This window comes from Cryptomeria japonica, chromosome 9 (assembly GCF_030272615.1).
Source record: "Cryptomeria japonica chromosome 9, Sugi_1.0, whole genome shotgun sequence".
Taxonomy (NCBI): domain Eukaryota; kingdom Viridiplantae; phylum Streptophyta; class Pinopsida; order Cupressales; family Cupressaceae; genus Cryptomeria; species Cryptomeria japonica.
In genome coordinates, this window is record NC_081413.1 from 567,399,623 (window position 1) to 567,419,607 (window position 19,985).

A 19,985-nucleotide genomic window follows, 5' to 3' on the forward strand; every position below is an offset into this window, starting at 1 on the left:
TTGTATTTTTCAATTGTAGGTGTCAGAGCCCTTGGTTCAAGTTCTTCGCTTGGTGGATGGGGATAAAACCCCAATGGGATATCTTTATGAGGCCATGTATAGGGCCAAGGAGTCTATCAAAAATTACTACAAGGGGGATAATCTCAAATTTGATCCCATTTGGGAAATTGTTGATAGGAAGTGGAACAATCAGCTACACCAACCCAATTCATGCAGCAGGGTACTTCCTCAACCCTCGTTTTAGGTTCGGGGGTTCTTACTCAGATTCGAATGGAGAAGTCATGGAGGGCCTTAGTACATGCATTGAGAGGATGGTACCTAATGTTGAGGAGAGAGACCTCATTGTGAGTGAGCTCCAAAATTATCAGGGAGGAAGGGGTAAGCTATTCTCTTCAGAGCTGGCTAGGAGAGGAAGAACCACTCAAACCCCAGGTATAACATTTGCCATTTGGATTTTGGGATCTAAAGACTAAAATGATTGATAAATTATGTTTTCTCTTTTCTCTTTGCTTTCTAACTTTTCCATTTTATTTATTTTGCAGATGCTTGGTGGCAAAATTGGGGTGGAAACACCCCACATCTCAAACAATTTGCCCTCAGAGTCTTATGTCAGCCTTGCAGTTCATCCAATTGTGAGCGCAATTGGAGCTTGTTTGAAGCAATCCACACGAAGAAGAGGAGCAAGTTAGAGCAGAAATGACTCAATGACCTTGTCTACGTCCAATATAATCTTCGATTGCGCGTAAAGAAGGTAGAGGAACTAGAAGGTGGTCCAATTGACTTGGATGATATAGATCCTTACAGTGATTGGACATCACAGGAGCAACATCCATTGTTTTCCGACACTGACATCACTGATTTGGAGAGGCAGGCTATGGAGGAGGGGGGTGGATTTGGTTTCAGGCTGATGACATTGAGGAGGATGAGGATGAGGATGAGGATTCATTGCCAGTGCCAGAGGCAGGTGGAGACATAGCTTCATCCAGGATGGAGGATGAGTCTCAATCAACCATACCGAGCGAGGAGGCACAGTCACGCCCAGTCCCACAACAAACTTATACGACTAGACAATCTAGACCCTCTAGTTCTACCTCTCCCGAAGTTTTTGCTAGAGCTGGGAAGAGGAAGTTGTAATTGTAATTTGTAATGATGTATTTACTTTTGTTTTACAAAAACTATTTAGTAATTTACTATTTTGCTTCAAGGCTTCCAGCCATCGGCATTCCTCATGAGGATGCGATTTTGTAGACACTTTGCATTTAAATATATCTAGAATCAGCTTGTTTCTTTTGTGTTATCATTTATTGACTCATTGGATGCATCTTCTCATTAAATTTTGCAAAAAAAATGCATTCTTACTAAGTTTAAGCGTGTTTTTAAGTTGCCGAGTTTTTTCGAGTTTTTCCTGAGTTTTCGCCAAGTTTTTTTCCCAGGGGCTTGGTGAGTCAAGCCGAGTCGCGAGTAGTTCAACTATGAATGGTTTATTTATTGAAATGGGTGTCACAAATGTTGTTAGAATCTATTTGAAGGTGAAGAAGACTAGCTTTTTCAAATGGGACTGCAGGTGATTAAACACTGGAAGTTATCATCATCCCCAGGTGAGGATAAACTTTGCTGCATCGTCTGTTTTCATCATGCCCTTGAGAACTTGTACATGCTCTACATGTTGTCCATTCAGACCCAAAATTCCTCCTCAATATCTTTAAATTGAACAACATCATATTCGGACAATTATTTCAACTTTGATAATATCTCATTTGCCCTTGAGATAATTAGCTTGATCGTAGATCCTTCTCTTCCTTGGTAGAGGAATGTTTTTGGGCCCACAAGCAATTCACCACATTTTTGTTAATTTTAGACTTTCAGGTTAATACAATACTCAGAAAATAGAAATCTATCTAAATTTCCAGATTAATGTTGAATGCTGTTAGTGTTAGGATTTTCCAGAATTAAGCATAAGTAGAGAAATGAACAAAATGAACTCACAACACACAAGTACCCTGGGAAAACCTCCTAGGAGGAAAAACCTGGCAAGAAAGATCCTCGAATCTGATTATGTATTAAGCTTAGTGTTCTTAGTGGGCTTTGATGAAAGAGTTCACTCAGCAAATAGGTCATCACACAAGCTGCTTCTTAGGTTGTCTTCAATAGGTTTGTAGTCTGCTGTTGAGGTCTGCAATTCTCCTTAGTGGGTGAATCAACAATCAGATCTGTTCTTTCAGCATTCACAGGTCTGCTACAGTTTTGAGATCATATGCAGGGCCAACACCTCTACTTGAATGGAGATCACACTTTCAACAACAGAGATGACAATGAAGGAGGAGCTACAAAGTTCGCACTTGACTGAAGTGAATTCGCACCTTTCTGATGTATTTCACATTAGCTAATTGCAGACCGAATTTCACAATTGATGTATATGTTGCCAGTTTATAATGTTTCACTTTGCATCTTTATTTATATCCATCTTATCCTTAATTAGGTCGGCTTTTGAATGTGGTATTTTGGCGCCAAAGATATTAGTGTAGCGTGTCCTTTTAAGAGGCTGGCCCTATTTTAGAGTGGCATGTGAGAAGGGGCCCAGCCTGTTGTGCGAATCGCACACCCATCCCTCTCTTGGACAGGGACCCCCCAGTTTGTGCCTTTTGTCTTTGAGGAAGAGGAAGGGGATATGAAGGGTCAAGTGCCGCTAAAACCAAATTCGGCCTCTAGGGGCTGTTGTGACGTATTCACATGTCGCCCCATAAATGGGACCCCTGCTTTTTGCTTTTTGGGGTTTGTTTTTCTAGTTTTTTTTAAGGTTTTGTTTGTTAGCCTTTGCATGATTAGTGTTGTCAGGGGAGTCGCTGGGATGGCAGGCTCTGCTTGAGCCAGGGTGAGTCAATAGGGCCCCCAAATTAGGGTTTCTTTGAGAGTCTTCCTTAGGGCCTGGTTTTGCTCTTGTTGCTCATTGTGTCTTGCTTGGTGAGTGAATATCATCCTTGAAGGTCCGAGTTAGGTCAAGTTGGTGAGTGATGGAGTCTGGAATGTCATCTTGATCTCCAAATGCCCTGAAATTTGGCTAAATCTGGAATGTCCTGATCCTGAAATTTGACTAAGTCTGGTAAACTGAGGAATCCTCCAAAAACTAGAATTTGCAATATAACTCCTGGAGATCCGAAACCACTCTCAAACATCCTGAAAGTATATATGGAATTTAACTTAAAGTACTTATACTTAAATGTTATATTCCATAAACTGGAGTCTGGAATGTCATCTTGATCTCCAAATACCCTGAAATTTGGCTAAATCTGGAATGTCCTGATCCCGAAATTTGACTAAGTCTGGTAAACTGAGGAATCCTTCAAAAACTAGAATTTGCAATATAACTCCTGGAGGTCCGAAACCACTCTCAAACATCCTGAAAGTATATATGGAATTTAACTTAAAGTACTTATACTTAAATGTTATATTCCATAAAATGATCCTTCGGCGAGATATTGACAAACTCGCCCAAGTGCCCAAGCTCACACTTCTTGAGGAAAAAAGTTTAAAATCACCAAAATGCCCATTAGGTCCGAAATTGCAAAAAGTTGCAAAAAGACCCTTTAGGTCCGAATTTCACTTAAAATGCCCAATTTTGGACCTTGGGGCTAAAATTGGAAAATGTTTAAAAGTTGCAAAAAGCCCCCAGAGGTTCGAATTTCACTTAAGTCCTCCAATTTCGGACCTTGGGGCTAAAATGTGAAAAGGTTCAAAAGTTGCCAAAAGCCCCCAGAGGTCCGAATTTCACTTAAGTCCTCCAATTTTGGACCTTGGGGCCAAATTCAAAATTTCCCAAAAGGTGCTTTAGGTCCGAAAATGCTTGGAAAGTTGCAAAAAGCCCCCAGAGGTCTGAATTTCACTTAAGTCCTCCAATTTCGGACCCTGGGGCCGAAATTCAAAGTTGTATAAATTTGCAAAAAGGTGGTCTAGGTCCGAAAATGCCTCTAGTTCGCTAAAACGCTTAAAACTCCAAAATTCGCCAAAAGGCGTTAAAGGTCCGAAAACTCCAAAATGGGCAAAAATCGCGAAAACTCCAAATTGGCGAAAACGATGAATGGTCCGAAGTTTACTTAAAAATCCGCAAAAAGGGTCAGAGGTCTGAAATGCTTTATTTTGGCGAAAACTCCAAACGATCCAAAATTTGCCATAGAGCCCAAAGTTGCAACACGTATAAGGCAAATACAAGGGATTCGAGATTGGCAAAGTCTCCCATTTCTCCGAAATTCACCAGAAAAGGCATGAGTGTTAGGATTTTAAAATTTGCAGGAGCTCTTCAAACCTCCAGAATCGTGCTATAAGAAGTTTTCAAAATGCCATAAACCCATTCAAAACGCCCAAGTCTCCAAAGGTAAAATCACGCAGAAGTAAATCGCCCAAACACTATCAAGACCAAGGATCAGATTTCACATTCGAAGAGAAAGGAAAAGCATTTTCAAGATACATCTCACAAAGAGCTTCTCAAGCCAGATGTCATAATTAAATTTAATGTTTGTTAAATTAAATTATTTAATTTTTCAAATTGATTTAATGAAATGAAATTGGTTGATTGATCGCAGGACGTCATTGGAGAACCAGGAGAAAGACTTGAAATGCAAATCGAAAAAGGATCACAATCAAGGCCAGGTGTTGAAGACTGGAAAAGAAAAGATGCAAGAGTGTGAGAGCAACCAAACATTGGGAACCGTGCTGCTGAACAAAGATGAAGTCGACCGGCGAGATTGAAAGCAAAAAGAAAAAGAACACTCAGTCTATGCATTTTCAAGAAAGTGCACAGCTGGATTTAAGTCCAAAAATTCAGTTTTAAAATTGAAACTGCTTTATTATAAACTGCCTATGGGTCCTGCACAAGATATTTGTGTGGATAACTATTCCCAACCACCAAGAAGATTGGATAGACCTAAATTAAAGCCAAATAGTGGCAGGTAGTTGAGATACTTGCTGGTTGGATAACTGAGAATTTAATGGGCATGGGTTAAGGCTGCCAACTTTTGGATGGCAAGTTGCAGCCCTTGGATGCAATCCATCCTAGCCTTCGATTCAAAATTGTAATATCTATAAAAGGCAAAGGCCTTTCTTTTGTAAAGGGTTAGATAGTCAGATGGTTAGATAGTTAGAGATTGTTAGATAGTTAGATTTTAGAATTAGATTAGGTTAGATTTTAAGCAGTAGCATAGAGATGCTGCAGAAATTGTTGTAATAGGCAGCTGAAATCAATATATAAACATTGATTTGGTGTTTATTGTCTTGTTTTCATCCTGTTTGCATGGTTTTTCTCAACATTTTAGATAGATCTTTCTATTTTGGGTGTGCAGGTATTTGATAGATTCAGGCTCATACCATTGAGGATATACTGATTGTGTATCCTTTTGTATGGTTAACCTGAGCCTTTAATTGTGCTTAGTTCAATTGCAGGTGTCCGTCTGAGCTGCGCCAGAATTGGGTGCTTAGCCGTGCATCTCTAGTCTGAAAATCTTCCAAGTCCCTTTGAAGATTGCACCGTTCTTGCAAGGTTGTGAGCTATTCTGGCCAAGCAGGAATTGGTTATGTTGAATCTGTCTACCCGCATACCCGTGTTGTTAGTTTTATATCTCCTAACCCTTTCCTTTTGCTCTTTATTGTGTAATTCGAGAATCACAGCAGACCAGTTTGTTGCAAATTGTAAGTCCCCTTGTGTTTCCAGCAAAAACACATCAAACCACTGAGTAGTCCCGCAGTCAAGACCCGACAATCAAAACCTTGAGGTCATCCCTTTTGATCAAACCAAAAACAGCATTAGGGACTTCCTTATCTCAAGAGAGGATAGGATACTCAGCTGGTTATTCTATTCTGCGTTGGCCGTATGGAGTTTGCAGCAATGCGATTCCAGACACGTCAACACAACCCTATTGGAGGATGGCGTGTGGGAAAGGGCCCAGGCCAAAAGGGCGGATTCCAATGTTGCCTTAGGCAATTGGAATCTGCTTTTCACCCTAATTAAAAACTAACAATTTCAATAGATAATACCCATGAATAATAATTGTGTCATGTCCCCACCATTACAAGTTAGATTGCAGCCTTTATGTCAGTCAAATCATAACTTAAGTGATGGAATAAAACAGTGATTCTGTTAAGGGGCCGATTAATAGACTTAGGTGACAATGGTCATACGTAAAAATAAAATATGGACAAGTCATGGGTTATTCTCCCACCTTTTGCGATTTCTCGAAACACAAGAATATAATTATATTAATAACAATAAAAGATTAAGACCAACAGCAGCAAATTAAGGGATGTGTCCTTTGAGCATGACAAGGTATATAAGGAGGGAATAATCAATAACCAAAGGAGGGGAGCAATTCATTGAGCAATAACTAATAAATAGAAGTCAGATCATCAATCATCGGTTTGGAAATAAATAATTATTCTCAAAGGGCAGCCTTGACTAAGAAGAGATGTCTCTATTTTGAAAGGATGTAATCTTTAATATTGGTTATGACCCTTCACCCCCCTCTTAGAGAAGGGCATTGATCAAGGCATTGAAATCAGATTTGAAATTAAGATAGAAACAGCAGCAAGGGAGATCAGATTTAAATAATAAGATGCAACAGTTAATTTATGAAGTGACGTTTGTGATCTTGGAAAAGGCATGACCCTCCACTTCTGGTTGAGATATATATATAGAGCAGATTAGCCAGTTCAAGCAATTAATCCAAGCGACATCAGTACTCATAAGAGAGCAGATCAGTCTATAAGACAACAGCAATCAAGGATATAAATTGATCAAGGAGATCTGATCTGAGTAATGGATATTCAGGCCACACAGCTAGTTAAACAATCTACAAGTAATTTGGTGTGAGTTATATTATACAATATATTGTGCATTAGATATCATATGGATATATTGTAGACATTTATCCTAATAAGATTAATATGGTATTATATTCCTTTGAATGTATAAATCATGTATATATTTATCCCATAATCAATCAGATGTAAGTTATGCAAATAAGCTAGGGAGATGCAGTTTACCAGTTCCCCCAAGCTAAGTAGGCCACCCCAAGGGATGGAATTGTCTTAGTGGGATGTTCCTGCCACTTGTGGGCCAAGGGTCGTGTTGTCTTAGTGGGATGCTGTGCGCTCTTGGGCTTAGTTTGGTGGATCAGTTTACCGGTCCATTTCGAGGTTTTCCTATCGAACTAAACTATGATTGGCTATGGGGTAGTTAGCTAGTAATAATGTTTATCATTCCATATGATGTGTTTGTTCACTAATTCATGTATTTATTCATTAATTCTTAAGTTTATTAATGATTAGATGAAGTTACTTTAGTATCTTATTGTTAAAAGATAAATTATATTGTTGGAATTGTCAATTTGGGCAAAAATAGGTCTATCCCAATTTGTGGACATTACAAATTATGTGCAAACAACATAGGGACCCTTTGAAATCATCTCCATCTTGACAAATAATGTAATGTTTCAAATAGCACAGAGAAAAAGATTTTTGATGGTTTGGAAAAGGCTCAAACAACATCCATAGTCAAATTTATTGTATATGGAAATGTAGGTGATTAAAATGGAAATCACTTTATTGTCACATGTCAATTGTAGATCCATCAATTGTGTTTCTCCTTGCGGACTGTGTGCTGATTAGATGGCTCCTGCTGACTGGACTGACCCTGTTGATTGTGGGCTGTTTGGAATTCTGAGTGGATTGCTGACTGGAGAACAAATTCTAAATAGGAAAAATGTTGTTCTAGGGACACTCAAACATGTGTTGCCTGCTTAATTTAGATATTTAAATTTTTTTTACACTTTTTCCTCATGGACTGAATGGACAAGTTGGATCATAGGATGTCACAACATGACAATTCTTTGCTGATGTGTCACTGCTGCATGCTAACATCATGCTTCATACAACGATGGAAAAAATGCACAGCATGATTCTGTGCGTGCTTGAACCCCTGACCTTGTAGAAGCCAATAGCTTTGCCCCTAATGGGCAACTATCCAAGCTAGCCAATGTGTCCAGCACGGTAATGATGTATTGGAATTCTAAATAAGAGCCCAATGAAAATTTGGTACCATTTCCATCCCCACCATTGTTTATGTGATGCTATCACACAATACTTATCTTATCATTACAACTTATAGTAAATGCTTTACACCATGTGATTGCTTGCATGCCTTAAGAAGCTGAAAACTTTTAGGGGTTTTTTGAGGCCCAAATGGTTGAAATTTTTGGTCACTGATGACATTTTGCAAAGAATCTGTAACAACTGCCCCTTGGTTGCTACTATTTTTATGTTTCAATTGACAATAATTATCAACTTACTCAACCATAGTTGTGGCAATAATGCCACACCACTATTCAAACGCTTACACTAGAAAGTTATAAGCTCCTGATGTTAGGGTCATCCCTATATCCAAGCCTAAACCTTGAGGGTTCATTTGTGATGACCTTGCCTAAGTATCCCTTTTGGGAATTATAGAGGCTTCGTAATTTGTACATTAATGATAGAGAAAGTTCATCCCCTTCTCTTGTGTGAACTCTCTAATATCTTTTTTAAATCATCTTTGTTAATTAAGATTATGCTTTTAAATTAGTTTGGTTGCACTAGAATGATAACAACACATTCTAGTCAACTGTTGATTCCATACCAATCATTACTGCACAAACACACAAATTCACATAGGACTCGTATCATTCTATAATCCGGAGTTCACACAGTGATTGGGCCAAGCATACATCACAAGTAAAATAGGGACTAGCTCATACACGCATCATAGGTACAACAGTGACTAGATCATACACACATCATAGGTACAATGGTGACTAGATAATACACGCATCATAGGTACAACAATGGCCAGCTCATATACACAAGTACAACTGTGACTAGCTTAAGCATACATCACATATATCCAGTGTGAATGATCCACACATACATCACATGTTTACATAAAAAATAATTGGCATCATGGAAGTGGATGCAACCTACTGTATGTATCATCTCTCTATCTGGTTTATTATGAAGGGTCTACACATGCATCACATGTTTACATAAAGATTAGTTATGTTAGTTGGTGCAACCTATTGCATGCATCATCCCACCACCTAGTTTACTAACGCATAAGCTTACAAGTAGATCTCATCTGGAAAAGGAATGTCAGTGCATTTGATATTATACCGTGGGTTTTATTCTTTTTCTAATCCACTACCACTTATGACGACAAATAAGCATCCCATACTCCTTAATGTAATCACTAACAATGTGCACAATGCTTGAGCTCATTTACACAAGTACACAATGGGTGACTAACACATACATAGTGAGTGACTGATATATACACAATGAGTGACTGACACCTACATTTTTAGTGAATCCTAGCTACAAAAAAAATGTGGGTGTATCCCATACTACATCATGGGTCCCATTCTTTTCCCTGTTTTTTCGCAATGACTGTGTTGATGGCAAGCATCCCATACTACTTGTGGTCATCACTAGATTAGGAGAGTGTAACAAAACACCACATAAGGCCATTAAAAAGATTCCCATCACTCACTGAACCATCTAGTCCATGTATTATGACATCTATCGCTCTTTGGCTATTGACAACAAGTCTGCCCACCTAGGAAGGAGTAGCTTTTGACATATACCACATAGTGGCCTTGGTGATATTCTTAACAATGTGGGTAGCACCTAGCATCGATCACCTCTATCCTACAGGTGATTGTCTGGTAATGCTCCTGATACAACGGTTTGCTTCGATTGTCATTACCTGCATGGTAGGGGTATTAACTAGCTCCAGCATTATACTCGATTTTTGACATGTGGGGGTCTTATAGCCATGTACACATAGTTAACACATTGCGAGGGTTCACAAGTACTGGCCAGGTGTGTTGGAATATTTGCCATTGATGTCATTGATGTCAAAGGCTTGATTGAGTTTCTTAAGTTGCTGATTGTGCATTTTGGTTGAGCTGTCTACTTGTTTGCCTGGTTGAGCTGCTTGAGCTGCTTGGTTGTTTTCTTGAGCTGTTTGGTTGCTTGCTCCAGCTGCTTGCCTGGCTGGTTGAGGTGCTTGGGTGCTTGCTTCAGCTGCTTGCCTGTCAGCTTAATCTGCCTGGGTGTCTGTTTATGCAGGGTGTGTGTCTGCATCAGCTGTGTGAGTGCCTACTTGTCTCTGTGTCAGCTGCCTACTTGTTTGCCAAGTCAGATTTATGTAACACATCATCATTTGAATTTTCTAAGCAGTTCTTACATCTGGTGACCTCAAATAAATCACCACAGTTTGTGTTTGGATTCTCCACGTTCTATCTATCTCCACGTTCTATCTATTATTGGCATGTGTGGGAACGATCTCTTTGAAGACGAACCTTTTTGGTGAAGTTTTTTTTAATGATAAAAACGTCTCTTCACTCTTTCTGACACCTGCTTTATTTTTCAGGGTGAATATGTCAGTAACGGCTGGAGGTATTCACTCTTTTTCGGGATGTAACTTTCTTTGGCAGTGACTGTTTTGGCATATGCCGTGTGATGAGTTGACTACGAACTTCTTGCTGGGTCTTATTCAGTGCCAAATGAAACATTTTTTTTATTGTGTTGGCTGTATGGCGCCGTTTTTTGAAGGGAACTGGGTGAATTTGTTTAAGATGAATTTTTTAATGACCGTGTGGGCATGTTATATGTTGTGACGGGGCCATTTTTTCTTCTTTTTGGAGAAATCGTGGAGTCTTTTTTAAGTATGGTGTTGGGAGCCTTTAAGTTCAAAATAAAGGACGATTGATCGCCTATTGGTAACGTCCGCTGAATATTCATATTTTTTTGTGAATATGGAGAGATTGTGGACTCTTACAGGTTCATGGTTGGAAATTGAAGGGTTGTGTCTGCTGTTTCTGGCAGCGTGGATATTTTTCTTGAATCGTTTTCTTCCAGGTCAACGACAAGTGATATCGTGGTTAAAAAAAACAGAAAGTCATTATTGACATTTAAGCTGTGCAATTCTGTATGTATGGTATCGTATCCTCTTTGAGTGTCTTGAAGTCCTCTTTATATCCCAAAAAAAATTATTTCACAGAAATATGGCTTTTGTGTTGGTAAAAACAAGTGTGTTGGGTGCATCAGTTAGGGGGTGTGTGTACAGCTACTGGGCGGCCCTGTTGATGGAGTTAATTCTAGAGCTGAGGCTTTGGAGATTAAAAAGGATATTTGAAATAAGTTTCAAAATGATGATGAATAACATTATTTGCAGGTGCAGAAAATTTTGATATTGTTGAAGGAGATTATGAAGTGCGAGGCTTAGTAGTTGATGGTCTGAAAAAGTCTGTGCAGAGATATGTTTTGGCGTAAGTATGAAGTTTTTGTGAGTTGGCAATTGTTTTTAAAAAGTGGGTATCGTTCTCTTTCAGTACAGCGTATTAATATAACAGTGAGGCCTTTAGTCTGAGAAAGGAGGATAATATAGAAAGATTTTATTATCTCAGCTAAATCTGGAAGTATCACAGTGTGTTTGTAATGTAGAACAGATTGATATGTAGAGTAATTTTTTAATGTCTGGATGGGTCTATAGTGATGTACAAACTATTAAGTTTTTTTAACTCATCCATAGCTATCTAATACAAATTTCAACGTCAGACTGAAGCATATAGAAGAGGAAAGGTTAGACAAGTTTATGAACAACTTCAAAGTTAAAACCTTGGTGCCATCTCCTAAACCCCTCCCAATGGATTTGAGGTCACATACCTGCTTTTGAATGGGATTGAAATCACATGTAGTTCTCCTTACAAGATATCTCTCAAGTTACATAAATGCAGGATCCTATACCCAATGGCATCACAACCACTCAAATAACACTACTCATACAAGTGAAAACCGGAGTGAAAACTATAGAGAGGATCTAAACCAAACAATGCAACCAACCATCATTTACCAATACCCAATCTAACTCAAGTCTTAGCTCAGAGAGTTTCATCGACTATCATTTCATATCCCAATAGAGTTCCTTTAAGTGACTCCCAAAAAGTAAGAATGCCTAACAATAGGAAGAGGAACCCAACTAAGTTCACCTTTTAGCAAACATGTACTATGGAACTATGCCACTTATCTTAGAGTCATTGAGATCTCACTTAGACCTCACTGCCATAAGTGTTCATAATTTAACATGAGCATTCCAAAATTTCATATAATATTCTCTCATTAACATAGAAGCTAGGATGATTATCCACCAACAAGAAATTCTCTTTGTTTCCTCACATACACATGTTAGGATAAATGAGGAGTCAAGCTAGTTCCTTAAAACACCTCTACACCTTTTTGCTAGGGATGAAAGGCTACAATATGATTCCAAGGATATCAAGTATTATAATTATATAAACTATCACATCTTTATTGATGGAACACAACAACATCAAGGCTATATAACAATCGTCTAATGTTCAAAGGACATGCAACAGTGATTATAAATTTGCTTGGAGTATAATTGATACCAGAGTCATTCTCAAGATAGTTGGCAACACCATATCCATTAGATCATCATATGAAGATACACAGTCAATAATAATAGTAATAATCTTAACCTTTGATTTATTGTTGGTGTAAATAAATATTCATTATGGATATTATTACACTTTACTTAAGTTAACTTAGGATAATGCATCTCTTCGTAGTTTGGATTTGAGACACTTAGGGAAGTGTGCACATAGGGATATAGCTTGTAGGAGAAATTCCACCTTTTGTGGTCTTATTTTGCTGTTACACTCCACATTCGGTGGGTCATCCACCTTTTGTGGAATATTATATTATTTCTCTTACCTACCCCTAGTATTTCTTACCTATCCTTGTTTCTCATTGAGCCACATGTCATGATTGTGTGCTCGTACATCCATATGGCCTTGCCTATATAAGCAGGCCCATATTCATTGTATTGGTTAATCCAGTTGATCATTTGCATATTGATGAGAATACAGTTTGTTCTTGTCATTTTTTTGTCTCTCTTTTATACTTTTCATTGTGCCCTTGATTTTGGCAAAATCTCCCATGGTATTAGAGCCATTGGGGCTTCAATTGATTGGTTTTTGGAGACATCTTGGAAGACTTCTATTTTCGGATCTGAGGGACAAGATTTTTTGGAGGCATCTTAGAGCGTTTTTGACCTCATTATTGCGTCCGGGAGGCCGTTTCCATAAAAATCGAGTATAAACTCGACCTATTTTGGCAAAAATCGAATTTTGGGTGTTGGAAGAATTTTTTGCCCAATTCAAGCGGTACGGTATGGAATTTCGGATCTAATTTTTTTTTTTGTTTGATTGAAAAAATAAATAAAATATTTTCGGGTCCGTCCCTTTTGCCCAATCAGCAACGCCCAGTCAACAGCGCACAGTCAACATATTTTGAAAAAATTTTAGATCCCTCTCTGTTGAGCAGTTTGGATTTTGGGTCAACTTTGGAGGCCCATAACTTGCTCAATTTTGCTCCTTTTTGGGTGCAATTTTTTTTGATTTGGGTTAATTTTTCGTGCTCTTCGCAGTGGTGTGGTTATTTTCTGATTTTGGTGCATAGGTTTTTCAAAATTTTTGGATTCTCTCAGCTGTACCTGTCCAATCCTCAATTTTGCAACTTCAAAGGCTTCGTTTGAGCTCATACGACCTCCTTTTTAGGTGCCCTTTTTTTTTAAGTTGTATGTTTTTTCGTCTACTTTCATAATCTATGATCAGATTTCAAAGATTTTGAGTGGAAATTGTACTTTCAGATATTGGTCTTATTTGGCTTACTTGGTACTTGTAATTCGCTTGGATCTTAGTTTAGATCTCTTGCATTATTAGTTTTAGTCTCTTTTGGCCTTATTAAGGCAATTGTAAAGTTGAAATCAGAAGTCCACTTTGCTATTTTTTGCAAGTGGCCCATTGTACACGCACTAAGTATAAAGTGCCAAAACATCATTTTGGGGGGGGGGGGATTCTTTGATTGAGTGAATTTGGGGGGTGTCTTGTGTGATTGTGCCTCTCTTTCCTTGTGCTCTTTCATTTTTGTTGCAATAAGTCCTCATAAATTTCCACTTTTAACTCCACATAATTATGCATCATGAAAAATTAAAGTATGGAGCAAATTAATGGAAAAAGGTCTCACGCATTACATAGATGGAACAATAGCAACACCACTTGATCCTAAGGCTGATCCTAATGCTCAGTTAGAATGGCTCACTAAGAATTGCATGGCTCTTGGAACTTTGCGTATGTATGTATCAGATGACCTCATTTTTCATATTGAGAAGTGTACAACAATCAAAGAGGCTTGGGATATGTATCAGAAATTGTGTGGTCAAGTTGATGAAATCAGAGGTTACAAAATTGACAATGAGCTCACCAACTTGGATCCCAAGAGTTTTGATACAATCCAAGATTATGTCACCAAAGCAAATGAGCTAAGAGCAAAGCTTAAGGATTGTAGAATTGACAAAAAGGATGCTCAGTTGATATTCAACTTGTTGGAAAAGCTTGACCCAGAATATGCAGCATTTGTGTCTAGCTTCCAAACTCATCGTTTGACAGTGGGGAGTTCCTACATTATGCCTTCATTTGATGCTTTCACATAAATGTTGATATTGGAACAATCTAAGTTGTTGAACATGGGGGTCTTCAAAGTCCAAGGCTTTGGTGGCTGATCAAGGGAGTCAAGGCAAAGATTCCAACAAGAAGAAGAAGTAATCTAAGTCAAAACCACAGTAGGAAAAAGGGCAATCATCCTCTCCATCACAAGGCGATTTTTCATCCTCTTCCAAGAAAGGGACTTCACCTAAGAAGGATAAACCGACTTGTGCATATTGCAAGAAGTATGGTCATGATGAGCATTGATGCCACACCAAGCAGGTTGATGAGTTGACAAATCTTCTTAAGAAAAACAACATCAACTTACCATCCGCCTACACAAAGAAGGATTCATCTCCTTCGTCTTCCTCATAGTCTAAGGTAAAAGGGCAAGCATTTTTGGCTACAACAGGGTCTCCACAGCAATGGATACTTGACTCGGGTGCCTCTTATCACATGGGTTCTACAAAGAAGCCGTTTTCTTCATTGGAGCCATCTAAGGTACCTCACATTTACATAGGTGATGATACACAAGTAGAGGTTGAAGGGAAAGGTTTAGTTGACATGGATGATGGAACATTTGAGAATGTTCTTTATGTTCCTAACTTGTCTACCAACCTTCTCTCTATCTACCAAATCACTCACTATGGGAATGGGAAAAAGGTTGAGTTTACACCTGATTCAGTTGTGGTAAAGGAACTTGATGATGATACCTTGGTAGCAGTGGGACAAGTCAATGACAACTCAAGGCTTTATTCATTCTCCCACTTTGTGCCAAGTTCTCCTTCTAGGGCCTTGCTTACTCATTCAAATTCAGAAAGTAAGCTATGGCATGAGTGGTTTGGTCACCTCAACTACCGCTATCTTCAGCAGCTCAGCACTAAAGACATGGTCACAGGCTACCTCAAATCAGTTTTTCAGAGGGTGTATGTTCAGGTTGTTCCATGGGCAAGCATCCCGAGGAGAAGTTTGATAAAGGGAAAGCTTGGAGAGCTTTGGAAGTTCTTCAACTTGTTCACAGCGATGTAGCAGGTCCATTTCTAGCACCTTCATTTAGCAAGGCCCGCTATGTCCTCACCTTCATTGATGACTACTCCCGCTTCACTTGGGTGTACTTTCTAATTCATAAGAGTGAAGTATTTGAAAAATTTCAGGACTTCAAGACTCGCGTGGAGAAGCAATCTGGGAAAGTGGTCAAGATTATTTGTACAGATAATGGAAGGGAATATGTGAACAAGAGACTTGAGGATTTTTGTACATTTGAGGGTATTGATCTTCAACATTCTGTTGCATACACTACACAACAGAATGGAGTTGCAGAGTGCAAGAATCGAACTCTCAAGGAAATGGCTAGCTGTATGATACATGCACGTTCTCTTGATCCCGCCCTTTGGGCAGAGGCTATCAATTGTGCCACACACATACAAAATCGGGTTCCTCACAAAGCTTTGCAAGGTATTACTCCTTTTGAAGCTTGTGCTGGTAGGAAACCGATTGTGAGACATTTCAGAGTCTTTGGGTGTCCAACATGGGCTCGCATACCTCCGCAGAAATGCAAGGCATTGGAACCTCAGAGTCGGCCTTGCATATTTGTTGGATATCCTGAGGGTGTTAAGGCATATAGATTGATGGATCCTAAGACACATGAGATGTTTATTGAAAGGAGTGTTCACTTTGAGGAAATCTCTCCTAGCTTAGCCTCTCTACCTTCTCCACCTTCCTCCATTGTGGATAGTGATGCTAGTGATTCAGATGATGAGACTCCTCCAACTCCGACTCGCAGGGTTACACCTCCGCAGGGTCTACTTGCAGTTGAGGAGCCTCGTTCTCCACCTCCACCTAGACCATGTTGGGCTCGACAGACACTTGAGTCTGTGGGTTATCTTGTTGGGGATCCTTTAGATACACAAAGGACTTGATCACAACATCGGGATCTTCCACATGCATTCATTTCTATCGCTTCCTATCCACAAACATTTCGTGAAGCATCAGGGGTTCCTGAGTGGGACCAAGCTATGGAGGAAGAGTATAGTTCCTTGATGAGGAACAACACATGTGATTTAGTCCATCTTCCTAAGGGGAGAAAGATGGTTCAATGTAAGTATAAGGCTCGACTTGTTGCGAAAGGTTTCTCTCAGGTTCCAGGTGTTGACTATACTGAGACCTTTGCGCTCGTAGCCAAGATGAACTCCATTTGCTTGACACTTGCTATTTCTGCAGCTCATGGTTGGGCTGTACATCAGATGGATGTGAAGAGTGCTTTTCTTCATGGTGATCTTGATGAGGAGATTTATATGGAGCAGCCACAGGGTTTCATCCAGGATACTTCCTTGGTTTGTAGACTAAGGAAATCTTTCTATGGCCTTAAGTAGGCCCCCAGGGCTTGGTACACCAAGATGGATTTCTTTCTTCTCTTCGCAGGGTTCACCAGGTGTCATTCCAATCCGAATGTCTACATTTTGCGACAGAATGACTCTCACTTGATACTTGTGCTCTATGTTGATGATTTGATCATAACAGGGAGCATCACATCCATCATTAGCAAGGTCGAATCTGCTTTGCATGACAGATTTGCTATGACTGACTTGGGTCTTTTGCACTACTTTCTCGGGATAGAGATTTCATAGTCACCTTCTGGGATTACACTATCGCAGCCCAAGTATGCTCTTGATCTACTTGCACGCTTTCATATGGCTGATTGTAAGCCTGCACCAACTCCCTTTCTTTCAGGAGTCAAGCTTGAGGCTCAGTGTTTTTCTCCACTAGTTGATGCCATATTGTATTGTCAGCTTGTGGGTAGTCTCATCTAATTGACTCATACACACCTTGATATCTCATTTGCGGTTGGCATGGTTTCCCGCTTCATGCAGGAACCACATGAGCTTCATTGGAAAGCAACCAAACGCATCCTTCATTACATCCAGGGTACACATCACTATGGGATTCACTATGTAGCAGGCACAAGACTTTGCTTGGTTGGTTACACACACTCTGATTGGGCTGGGGATCTTGATGATCGTAAGTCTACTTCAGGTTACAGTTTTCACCTTCGTTTAGGCCCCATTTGTTGGTAGAGCAAGAAGCAGCATGCTATTGCTCTCTCTTCGACTGAGGCTGAGTATTGAGGAGCTATTAACGCAGTGACTGAGACCATTTGGCTTCGGCAGATTCTCATAGAGTTTGGGTTCACCACTCCACGACCGACAGTTCTACATTGTGACAATCAGAGTGCTATTGCAATCTCGAAGAACCCGGTCTAGCACCAGCGGACCAAACACATTGAGATCCATATGCACTACATTCGAGAGCTGATTCAGGAGCAGGTCATTGATTTGTAGTATTGTCCTATAACGGAGTAGGTTGTAGACATCTTTACCAAACCTTTCACTGAGAGTAAGTTCCAACAGTTGCAAGCTCTCTTGGGGGTGCGGGATGTCTCATTAGGGGGGGTCAGCTGACTTCTCCTTCCTCTCTTATGGGGGGGAATTTTTCCTCTTTGAGGTTTTGTCCTTCCTTCTTTGAGAGTCTTTTGTACATTCATCTCTCCTTTGGGAGGGAGTTTTTTCCCACTGGGTTTTCTCCCTTTCTCTATTTGTGAGAGATTGCATTGCATAGTTTTGTTTGCATTTGTATTTTGTACATGGGTACCTATCATGGCCTAGTAATCGAGACCCATCTTGCATTGTTGACTTGAGTCTTCATCTCCCTAAGTTGCACTTAAGGAGGGGTGTTGGTGTAAATAAATATTCATTATGGATATTATTACACTTTACTTAAGTTAACTTAGGATAATGCATCTCTTCGTAGTTTGGATTTGAGACACTTAGGGAAGTGTGCACATAGGGATATAGCTTGTAGGAGAAATTCCACCTTTTGTGGTCTTATTTTGCTGTTACACTCCACATTCGGTGGGTCATCCACCTCTCGTGGAATATTATATTATTTCTCCTACCTACCCCTAGTATTTCTTACCTATCCTTGTTTCTCATTGAGCCACATGTCATGATTGTGTGCTCGTACATCCATATGGCCTTGCCTATATAAGCAGGCCCATATTCATTGTATTGGTTAATCCAGTTGATCATTTGCATATTGATGAGAATACAGCTTGTTCTTGTCATTCTTTTGTCTCTCTTTTATACTTTTCATTGTGCCCTTGATCTTGGCAAAATCTCACATTTATCTTATAGAGCAATCCAATATACTTATAGTAGTCCAACTGATTGACCATTAATATTCACGCTTGCCTCTTATAACTAAGTATGACCTTAGGTCACAAATAATATATCAGGGGATGCTATATGGTAGGATTATAGATTGTTTATCCCTTAACTCTATGTCAACAACATTGTCAACTGAATAACAATTGCCATCCTCAAAATTCCATCCATTTAGTAGGAGAGTTGGAGGCCGTTGTGACCAGATTTATTGCATTTGCCATCAATCTATTAAATGCGTGAAGGCATGATGGGTCATTTATTGCATGGTGGACACCATATTTAGGAGTTAGTGGACATTTAATGCTAAGTGGGCGAGATTCTTCATTTATGAGTATGCACACTACTTGGCGCTTGCATGGTTTCTTCTTCCTCACTTAGATTAGAATTTCTTTCAAGTACTTAGATGAATGAGATCAATAGCATTGTCTTATGGTAAATCATATGCTCATACCTTTTGTAAGTAGATGATTTCTGCTTGCAGTGTAAGGTTGGATTGAGCCTTTTTGAATGTGGATGCTTAAAATCATTAAATGTGCATTGTTTGTTATGATGGTGTTCATTTTGATATGAAAATTCTTTGCATAACTTTTGGAAGATTGCACTAGTTCTTGTGGAGTTGTAGTTGACCTTGGCGAAGCAAAACTTTGTTTATTTGGAATTCGTCCATTAGAATACTATCCATTGACATCATTGTTCGTAGGAATAGATTTAGATCCTTCTAACCCTTTCCCCTTTAATTTCAGTTCATTTTAGTTGTGTCCGTTCGAAGAAGTATCATGAGATTACAATATCCGATGAAGAAGTTCCAACCAGTACTGCAGAAGAAGTGAAGAACGATCCAAACGTAAGTCCCTTTGTGTTACCATCATATCACAATGACCATTGAGCTTATCCACATGTCAGGACCTGATAGGGAAGAACGTTGGAGTCACTTGTATGATTTTTCGCAATCTTAACATACAGAAGATTTTGCTCAAGAGAGGATAAAGTGACTGTTGGAAATTTTATTTTGTGTTGGTGTGGTCATAGAACACCTGTTAACTTCACTTTGTGCCATATAGCAACTTAAGGTAAGAATATACAATACCATCTACCTTTGTTTACAAGGTAATAAAAAAATTTAACCTTACAAGATTAATCCCATTAATGCCTTACTAAACAGCCATGACTCTAGTCTATA

At 39.2% G+C, this 19,985-nt stretch overlaps 2 protein-coding genes across 3 annotated transcripts in view; both read left to right on the forward strand.

Moving 5' to 3' along the window:
- The window catches only part of LOC131051267 (O-fucosyltransferase 2), an 83,229-nt gene that overhangs the window by 49,572 nt on the left and 13,672 nt on the right, over positions 1 to 19,985 (forward strand). The window lies entirely within an intron of this gene.
- Positions 34 to 1,241, forward strand: LOC131051268 (uncharacterized). Its single transcript, XM_059211049.1, has 2 exons — positions 34 to 432; positions 543 to 1,241. The coding sequence occupies exons 1-2, from the start codon at positions 57 to 59 to the stop codon at positions 698 to 700; spliced, it is 534 nt and encodes a 177-aa protein (XP_059067032.1). The 5' UTR covers positions 34 to 56; the 3' UTR covers positions 701 to 1,241.